The sequence below is a fragment of the Priapulus caudatus genome, unplaced genomic scaffold, assembly GCF_000485595.1.
Source record: "Priapulus caudatus unplaced genomic scaffold, Priapulus_caudatus-5.0.1 Scaffold188, whole genome shotgun sequence".
Classification (NCBI taxonomy): Eukaryota; Metazoa; Priapulida; class Priapulimorpha; order Priapulimorphida; family Priapulidae; genus Priapulus; species Priapulus caudatus.
The window spans coordinates 52,521-63,058 of record NW_014577249.1 but is presented as its reverse complement, the minus strand read 5'-3'; the positions used below and the strand labels follow the sequence as shown (position 1 = coordinate 63,058).

At 37.3% G+C, this 10,538-nt stretch overlaps 1 protein-coding gene across 3 annotated transcripts in view; it reads left to right on the top strand.

Annotated features, from left to right (window-relative positions):
- Window positions 1-952: 952 nt before the first annotated feature.
- LOC106806975 (cytoplasmic tRNA 2-thiolation protein 2-like) overlaps window positions 953-10,538 on the top strand; it is a 10,737-nt gene continuing 1,151 nt past the window's right edge. The window contains exons 1-12 of one of the 3 annotated variants that reach the window (XM_014809167.1): window positions 953-1,016; window positions 1,387-1,525; window positions 2,583-2,643; window positions 3,102-3,211; window positions 3,567-3,766; window positions 4,067-4,202; window positions 5,033-5,082; window positions 6,027-6,108; window positions 6,929-7,020; window positions 7,261-7,330; window positions 8,011-8,213; window positions 8,489-8,552. In XM_014809167.1, coding sequence (XP_014664653.1) covers window positions 961-1,016; window positions 1,387-1,525; window positions 2,583-2,643; window positions 3,102-3,211; window positions 3,567-3,766; window positions 4,067-4,202; window positions 5,033-5,082; window positions 6,027-6,108; window positions 6,929-7,020; window positions 7,261-7,330; window positions 8,011-8,213; window positions 8,489-8,552 — 1,263 coding nt within the window. In that variant the 5' untranslated portion in view covers window positions 953-960. Of the gene's footprint in view, window positions 1,017-1,386; window positions 1,526-2,582; window positions 2,644-3,101; window positions 3,212-3,566; window positions 3,767-4,066; window positions 4,203-5,032; window positions 5,083-6,026; window positions 6,109-6,928; window positions 7,021-7,260; window positions 7,331-8,010; window positions 8,214-8,479; window positions 8,553-10,538 lie in introns of those variants that run through there. The other 2 variants (XM_014809165.1, XM_014809168.1) reach the window with 2 other exon arrangements.

Genomic DNA, 10,538 nt, shown 5'->3' with positions numbered 1-10,538 from the left:
CCATTATATATATATATATATATATATATATATAGGATCTATAGGATCCTATATTATCTTACTCCTGGTAGTACCAGTAGCAGTAGTACTAGTAGTATTAGTAGTACTACTACTAGTAATACTAATAGTATTTATAATTTAGTACTTTACACTTTTTTAGTCACTTACACTTACAGCCACAATTACAACATTGCCAACTTGCCATTTGGTACTACACGCTTTACCCAGAGATATCTGGTGAATTCCTGCAGAAAACTCCACCACCAAAATGTAAATGGGAGCAAGTGCCTATTTACGATCCCAAAGCTCCTTAAATCATGCGCTACTCAATTCACAATTGGTTGGCCAATGAAGTTATGAACGTTTACAAATTACAGAAAATTATTACTAATAATAGCCAAAATATGTGAAAGGACGTAGAGAAACATTGAGACTTTGGTAGTAAATACATTTCGTGTTTATTTACCATCATTTTGTTATTGAAACGTTCCAGGTGCATGTGCTGTGAACCTGTGGTAAACAGTGCATCGTAGGCACAATAGTTTATAAACATATGATAACAGGTACTTGGTAATTTGTAATTGGTGTCGCAAGGCTGCTGATTTGAGGAAAACCAATCACAAAAACTAAATTCATATAAAGCGATTGTACATGATGGGCGTATATGCATATTATGATAGTTAATCATATATAAATAATATCAGATAAAAAAGGGCATGATCATCTTTTGATTCTGCACTGCAATCGATATTCTTCTAAATGGTAACACAAGGCATGAGTATCGAAATGACCTCAAAATATCAAAAAACAAGAGAGCCATTTGTATATGTATTTTTTGGTAGATGATCACGTATTATGTATATGTATTTTACCTGCAATATCTATATGCTTGTATCATGTTATAATGTATATATAATGTAATATAATAATTGTATGTAATGTTACAGTAAGAACAAGTGTATGAAGTGTGACAACAAGCCTGTGGTCGTCGTACGTGTTAATGATGCATTTTGCAGGTAAAAATATTTGTCATGTTCAGTAATCTTAACATTTTACTCATGCACTCTCTATAATACGTAGTACACAAGGTTCATGCTACTCTTGGGAGAGCTGGAAAGTGGGAATTTTAAAATGATATTTTTTAGGTCTAGAAACATCCTGGAAAATGGCTAGTCCAGAAAGACAATAGAAAATAGACTATTAGTACATTTTTTATATGGAAACTCCTAAAGATTGAACACATTAATTTAGTATTAAAATTAAATGTATAAATAAATAAAGTGTGAAACGAACGTTTTCCGTAAACACCAGTGTCACTACCTTTGTAAAGCACTGACTATAGGTATGCATTACTACGAATTTCATATGATTAATTGTTTATTACAGAGAGTGTTTTCTGACATATTTTACCCACAAGTTCCGAGCCACTATTGGCAAGTCGAAACTAGTGCGTGAAGGGGAAAAAGTACTACTGACAGTTTCTGGTGGCCAGGCGTCCTGTGCTATGCTAAACCTAGTGAATGAGGTAAAGGATGAGGCAGGAAAGATCTTTTCAGTTTAGTTTTTATGGAGTAAAAAACAAGTGGGATGCCAAATAAATATGCCATTTGGACCCGTTTTTTCTCTTGATACTTTTGCTTGCTCATTGGCCTAGTACTTACAAAAACATTAATATGTAATAAAAACCCTGCTTATATGTGATATTGAAGTACTTTTCTCAGGGGTAGAAATAAGGAGAAAAAAAGAGATGGTCCACAGGACCATCTAGTTTGAAATTTAGATGGTCCTCCTAAATTTCAAATTGTTCTCTAAAAGTAATGTGGCGTGCAAGCGTAAGAAAGAGATTTTACATGGTGATAAAATGGTTTAATTATTCACCTACAATGAATGTATAAAATGATACAGTAATTGTTTATTCAATTATTGTAAATGGGATCAAAATATGCAATGGTCCGTCAGACCATTGACTTTGAAAATCTGATGGTCCTCCTGATTATTTGATGGCTCCGGACCATCGGACCAGGGGCGTAGCCAGTATGTAGCACTGTAGGCCCGGGCCTACACTTTTTTTGGCCAAGTTATCTTTTTTTTTAAAACACCCATAATTCAAATCCATAAGCTTGCTGGACGAGTTTAAGAGTCTAGACAGGAAAAACTATTGAAATGAACGTAGCAAGAATATGGCTAAATTAGGTGACCTATTCTTCTGTCATCTAGGCTGTCATTTCTATCGCGTGCCGTTTCATTCAACACTCTACCCGCCGAAAAAGACTAGGATCCGATCTTGTCAGTTTTTTAACATTTTAACTCGTTCGTAACACTATTTTAACTCGTTTGTTTTTTGGGTTTAAAAGTGATATTGAATGAGGTGTCTCAAGTTAGCAAGAGGCCAGGGAACCAGAATGAACACTCGGGAAGGGCCGTTTCCGGCCATCTGGGGGTTTGTAAAACCAAAAATGTTCTTGTCCGCTCCGCGCCAACCGATGGTGGCGCTCCGCTCAGATAGTCGTGCCTACAACTTTGAAAATCCTGGCTACGCCCCTGCGGACCATCGCTTATTTCGACCCTTGTTTCTTTTGCAGGGTCTCGGTAAATCAGTACATAAAAGACTTAGATTCTCTCCTAGCATTCTCTACATTGATGGTATACAAAATAATGTATTTATCGAAATTATTTATAAGTTAACAGTGAATCCCGGTTTCACCTATTCAATTTTCATAGGCTTGATCCTATAACTATCATAGCCAGGCAGATATAAAACCAAGCAGATAAATGTTAATTAAGCTGGATAGAAAGATATTCAATTGAGCAGATAGGTGGTAACGTAGACATAAAAAAGCTTATCTAAGCAGATGAACATTAATCTTGGCAACAGGGTGTTAACTCGGATAGTCTAGCATTAAAGTGGGCATTGACCATTAGAATCTTTTGCATCTAGGTTATTTTTTGCTGTAATTGAAATAGAATATGAACTGTAATTAGAAATGTTTAACTGAGCAGTTTACGAAGTTGGCTAATTGTAATGTGAAACCACGAATAAAACATAAAATGCTAGTCCATCAGACTAAGCCCTCTTCTATAGTGACATTTCATCCCAACAGAGGGGGCTGTGCTAGGAATGTGTCTCCAGGAGCGATCCAATGTGCAGGAGAAAGTGTTGAGCTCGGCGAGGAAGACAGGGTTTCCCTGCTTCTACTCATCGCTAGAGATGGTAAGTGGTGGTGCATTTCTTATGAGCTTCACTACCCTTGTGCCATGGCTATCGCAGGGGAATAAATTGAAACAGAAGGTTGACTTAGTACCAAGGAGAGGCATTCTACTGGATTGGCCTCCGGGGTATCGGCAAAGAATCATTTCCACCATGTTATGAGGAACCATCTATTTCGTTTTCTGTGTATTGCTCTAAATAGCATGCAGAATCATGAAAATTTTAGTCGGATATGTGAGGGACCTTTTGCTAACTCGGCTAACAGAGGCAAAGCTAACTCACCAAACACCACAGGGTTGTCGGGACGAGGTTAGGAGTGTGTGCTGTTGTTTACGCTGACAGCTTCCTGCTTGCATAGGTGATGGCATGTGGAGGCTGCGCAGGAGCCGAGGATGCGGATAGCCATGGCGACGAGCAGCCATGTCACTACTCTACCTACCATGGAGTGGATGACTGTGAGGGGCTTCACACGAATGTGGACATGCAGCGAAGACTCACGTCACTGTTTGAAGCAACGAGGACGATCACAGCCAAGGAGGATCTCCTCAACGTACTGCGGTAATCACAACATAGTCCGTTACCTGTAATATGCTGCCAATTATCAAATTGAAATGTCATTACCAAACTATCAAATCATGGTGCAAACATAACTATTATTGCTATTTATTTATAATTGGTAATGTAATAATTGATTATTGTTGTTGTTACTATTGTTGTGGTTGTTCTTATATTATAAAAACGTGTTCATTATGACATGACCTAAATAATATAAGATGTGTACGTATCTAACCAAAATATTTTGATTCCTGCATCACATAGTTGTGTATTGACAGAGTATTGGTGATGTTCCTATTGCAGTATGAGACTCATGGTTCACATTGCAATCCAGGAGGGCTTTACGAAACTGATGGTGGGTGATACAGGCACAAGGTTGGCGGTGCGTGTGATGAGCAATGTGGCACAAGGAAGGGGTTCTGCACTCGCTCTTGACACTGTAAGTGGAACATAACTGGGCAACCGACCAGCCCTATTTAATATACACATGAGTGGTGTGCACAGACACCACCCGTATTATTCAAAAGTCGATTGTAACAAATTTGCTGTGATGAACTGGTCATTAAATGTAGGCTTTCCCTTGGAGGTTTTTAGCATTGCAGTAATGTTAATGTGCAATAATCAGTCTAAACTGGCCACTGGAGGGCAGCATATGTATGGATAATGTACGAAACATGGACCAAGCTCAGTTGGTATTACTTTCAATGAAATTGGGTCTTATTTGTGCTAAATAGCAATTGTTCTTGTTTCAATATCAATGTGAAGTAACTGAATAGCCAATGTAGATAATTGGTGAATTTATTGCTTGTGCTGCCTTTTAACCTAGCGAATAATTTGGTCATTGGTTGCAGTGTTAAGGTTATCTTCAGACATACACTGGAACCTTTTTAATAAAATGATAAGGATTCCAATATTTCAGCATTCACTAGCATTATCCTACATATAATTTTTTACAGTCAAACAGTAGTTGTAATGTATGCACAGGCAGCTACTTATTTGGTATCCGTTCAGAAAAACGAATCTGCTTCTTTTGGCAGCTTTCTTTGGGTCGTGAACATTCATTAGCCGATTCCTACTTTCCTCCCATGTCGCGCACTTACATCATTCTGAATGTGCCATCAGAACAAACCTACTAAGAAGCATTGCATCGATTGTAATGCTCATTGTGTTATATTTATCTTTACCAATGCTGTGTGGTGTGGAACACTTTCATATATGTCATGAGCTGCCATTTCAAATTCGGTGTTTAAAATATTATTTCATGGCAAGGGATTCAGTGATGACAGGCATGGGATTGCAGTACTGCTCAGACCAATGATGTAAGTTGGCAATGAGATAATTCTTGGTATTGCTGGTTCGTTATTATGTACTGAATCTTGTATTCTGGAGGTACTTAATGTGGTTGTGCCAAGATGAGATCATGAGACCCATAGATTAGCTAGAAAGCGATTCTACCTAATAAATAACCATCAAGGTTTATATGAAGTACTTTGTAGTGATTTCTCGATGATGGATTATAATCGAAGGTTAATAATTTGCAGTCACCGATGAGGTATTCATTAATTAAAATAAATAATGAATTATCGATGTTAGCTATTGAAAGTAAGAACAATGCTGCAAACATTCATAATGCTAACCATTCTACTTCTATAGCAAATTCATAAAATATAAATATATTGACAAAACAAGCCCTGTAAACATATATCTTGTAATGCTGAAGCTTTATAGCTATGATACAGATATGAAACAATACTATGGAAACGGGCTTGCTCTCTTGTTTATGTGTCGTAGTTTAGATTAATTATTTAATTAACCGATTAATTGAATATAATCGATTATCGATCGATGGGTTGCAACCGATAATTGATTATGAAACATCTCCCGATTATTATCACTAATATATAGTACCTAAAATAGGTGACTTGTTATGTGTCTAAACTGTGGATGCAGAAGGGCAAGTATGAGAAGTAAAGAGAAGGGAAAGGAAGGGAATTGATAGAAAGGGAAGGGTAGGGAAGGGAATGAAATGGAATAGAGTAGAGTAGAGTAGGGTAGAATAGAATAGAATGAGGAAAGGAGAGGAAGAGAACAGAGATGACACGAGAGTAAAAGCTAGTAAGGCAGAAATGAAGTGGAAATAGAAGAGGGAGAGAGAGCGAGAGGGAGGAAGAAGCCAAGATATGGCATGAGAATGCTAGCGAGTAGGTTCGGATAAAAGATTGTATTATAGTATTAGTATGTTAGTATATTCATCTCACTACAGGGATTTCACAGGAAAGGAAATCGTGATGTACAACAGATTCCATGACATAAGGCCCGTGACCATTGCAGCTTTCACAACAAAGGTAAGTCATGCAAATAAACGACAAATGTATGATTGTCATTCCAGCATAACACAGGATTGACGTTTGCCATAATAATCATTGACCATCAACATGTTGATGGGAAATTCTCCTGTTATAACAGGCATTTCACGCTGTGTCTTTCTATTCATAGTCAGATATTTCGATAAGAGCAAACCTCCCACTAAGATTTTGTACTTGTAGTGTGTTAGATATTATGAAGTGAGTTCTTGTACGGTTGTATTGTGTGAGGCTAGTTTAAGAGCTGCAATTAATATATATATGGCAAGATGTCATTTTTGGTCTTATAAGTTCATTTCATAAAATAAAACTGCATTGTAAGTGTTGTACACTGATGTGATGTGTACAATATTTCAAGATTGAAAGGCCATAAATCATTTATATCCAGGTCATATGCCTATGGCAGACAATATATTCTAAGCTGTGTAGGTTCTAATGTGAAAGATTTGTTTTATAACATTGTCCAATAGACCCAGTAATATACCTTTCTATTTCAGGTGTGAATTATCATTTTTTAAATTTATTAAAATTCCAGTTACGTTTTAACTGTGATGAGGCTACACTTTCTTTTCACACTATATGCTCGAAATGTTACAGTTAATGAAGACAGTACAGTACGTGTACATCTAAACCTAACATTCCACGAATAAAAATGTTTAAAAAAAAGGTTAAACTTATTATACCTGACTTGGTCATCATCCTTATCTTTATACAGACTTAGTTGGGCCGAATAACACATCTCTGAATGTGAGGACCCTTTGCGAGCAATTTTAATGTATTTTTTGTAATGTTTTCCCCACAGAGTAGTTGTGCTGCTAGCATTACGAAGCTGTCACAGACGTTTGTGTTGCAGCTACAGGAGCATTTCCCATCAACTATCAACACCATTTGCAGGTGCGAACCCCAACACTTGTATGACTAGATGGTGTGACGTGAAACAATCACGAAAATTGAATGAAAAGAATAGAATTAGATGTGGCAGCTGTGTAAGCATGCTGTTATTAGGAATGAATCATTGTGGACAGCATTATGTTATCCATTCATTTTGTATAAAAGTTGCTCATCAACTGATTTCACGCACGCATGCACGCACACATATGTATGTATACGTGTCTGTTTGCTATGTGATTGCAGGACAGCAGGGAAGATATGTGAGGCTACAGACCTAGGGAGCAAGAGACCAGCACAGTGCTGTATGTGTAAGGTACCCCAACAGCTTCCCTTATATTATATTGGTATTATATTAGTATTGAATTCTTCTTGTTTTTGTATATAATATATAATTGTCTCCTCTTCTTGTAGGAAACGTTGAAAACATATAAATGCTATCACATATCCATTATATATATATATATATATATATATATATACAGAAAATATTGAAATGACAACTGGAGACATAATTATGCACTGGATCATCTGGCATAATTATGTCTCCAGTTGTTGGCATTTCAATATTTTCTGTGTAATTTAACTTGCATTTGGAAAACTGAACTTCTTATATACGCACGCACGCACGCACGCACGCACGCACGCACACAGGGTTCTCCCTGGGGATGTCACAGGGTATGTCAGAAAATCTGGCAATTCATCCCCGCTTATTAGTTGGTGTCAATTACGCATTTCGTAAGCAACCCCAAAAAGTAGACTTGATTAGATCAGAGAATTGTACATAAAGCTGTGAAAACACAGAACGTTTGTGTTGGGATTGTCAAAACTATTGACAAAAGTGAACGACTGGTAATTAAGGCTTGCCAATTAGACTATTAAGGTTTGTTGGAGGATTTATGGGATGTCGCAAATTAGTTTCAGTTTGAAGGCACGATGGACCCGATATGCATTAAAGTATAAGCAATATGCGTATTCAAACCAATGCAATTGCAGATTTCTTTGGATACGTCTGTTGTCGTGCCATCTGCTCTGCAGTCAGTTCTGTACTCTCAGTCCTTGGCTACAAAGGCAGAAGAGTTGAGCTCTCCTTCATGTGAAAGTACACCTTCCTTGAAGGTGCCGGCAGAAACGAACTGCTGCGAAAATACAGAGCCAGATGGAGGGACCTGCTGCTCTCAGAGGCGTAGGGATGAGAGGTAAGGCAGTGACGGTAAATAAATGCAGTTATGATCATGTTCTGGGTTTTTTTTTCGCGATTAACGAACGATAAGACGTTCGTATTGTGTGTTTATTTGTTTATTATATTAAATTAAGCTCCTTAATTATTCATTGCTAATTTACCTTCCTATTTATTTATGAGTGTTATTTTATTTATCATATTATTTATAATTTTCAGGGGGCATTTAATGTTTATTCATATTTTACACAGAAGTTTTTTTTTCAAATGTAATTGCTGCTGTTGTTTGTGTAGGATGACTTCTGCTGACTTGTGCGGGATGCTGTGCTACGGATGCCGGCTCATAATCCACGACATGGTGAGCTCAGTCACAAAACCAGATTTCAGTTCAAATTTGGAACACACGAGTACTTATCATTGTATACATATATGTGTGCGTGCGTGTGTGTGTGTGTGTGTGTATGTGTGTGTGTGTGTATGTGTGCGCGCGTGTGGGTGTGTGTGTGTGTATGTGTGTGTGTGTGTGTGTGTGTGTGTGTGTGCGTGCGTGTGTGTGTGTGTGTGTGCGCGCGTGTACGAGTGCGTGCATGCGTGCATGTGTATGTATATCTATATGCAGTAATACTCGAGTTACGATAATCCGTGGTTATGTTAGTCTCCACTGCACTTGCCAAGATGACAGAAGTACAAGTATTAGCTTCCTCAGACAAACACGGGGACAGCTATACACAAAGGCAAAGCTGCAAATATACTCATCATTTTGCTTGCCACACCTTATATAGTTATATATGGATCAGCTCTTGACAGACTAAACGCACTAAACAATGTGCTCTACGCATAAGAAGGTGATTCACGCAAACATGCTACATCATATAAATAGGCAGGAGCAGCTAGTAGAATTAGAGAACAACTAGAAGTGCCTTCAATAGAACACCTAATTAAATACGGCACACTTATATTAGAGCCGGAGCTAGCAGGAGGGTGGCAAGGGGGCAGTCCACCGAAAGGAATCATTACGTGGTCAATGGCGGTCACCTTCACAGAACACACTGCGCATGTGGCTTTGCCGTCAGGTATAATGGGTTAGCTACGCTTCTGTATATGTATATACAAATACATCAATCAGATTTATTTTTTTAACTCAGAAATAATTCGCTACCATACTTAACAATGATTACACTAAATTCAATGACACTGATGAATAAATGATAAAATAAATGAAATAAAAACAAATAACAACAAATAATATGTATGGTCATAACTTACTAAGGAGGCAATAAACCAATGGCATAGACTACCATTAGACAGAAAAAAGCTCTCTACTTAAAAAAGCATATTTAAATAAAAAAATTTAAAAAAATACAATTTTAACAACATATAGTAGATAGGAGAATAATGAATTTATTATGATATATTTTGACTGACTATATCTGCGTGCGTGCGTGCGTGAGACACCTGCCAAGTCAGTGTGCAAAAAATGGCACCATACAGCTGGGAAGCCCTCCAAACGCCCCCAAATTCTTCTGCATGTGCGGGAGGAGTTGTATGAGACTGAGTGCACACATTGTGTGCGAATGTGAGTAGAAATGATTTTGCAAGTATACCTTACTCACTTTACTTGTACAGAAAGTGTTGCCATTATTGTATTATATTTGTCTTTGTGTTGTATAGCATTATATTGTATTGTATCCCTATGAAGTTTTATTATTTTAACCACTCAGCACTATTGCATCGATCAGATTTTTTTCCAGGAAAAAGACAGTTTTCAGTACATGTACTTGTATTTGAATGCTATGCAATAAATATTTAATAATAATAATAATAATAATAATAATAGAATGGCTATATATATTGTGGCTGTAATGCTCTCAGACATCAGTCGATGTTTGTAGATGGCCGTTGTTCATCCCTGTCGCCTATCGCAACTAGTATAAAATGACGTAGGTCATGACACCTTTATTGCATGCTACAAGCTACTGCTACTGTAATAACGAACTCTGGTTGATCTAATAGGAGTTTTGATGCAGACCAGCCACAGCATGTGTCACTAACGCTTATGAGTCTAGCTCGAAGCATTGATCATGTATTATACGTCGCATCAAGCCTACCCTACATCAGGTGTACTACGCATCACGGGCCTAAAGTCAGTCTAATAAACTGCCAGTTAATCTCAGCGGCGTTATAGCTTTTCGCAGCACATCAATATCTTCCCTCGCACACAAATGATATATACTATCAGGAGTGAATAATAAGAGATTATTATAGTATATAGTCACCTATATTATCTTACTCCTGATACGATCATACATTTATCATACCATCATACATTTATATATATATATAT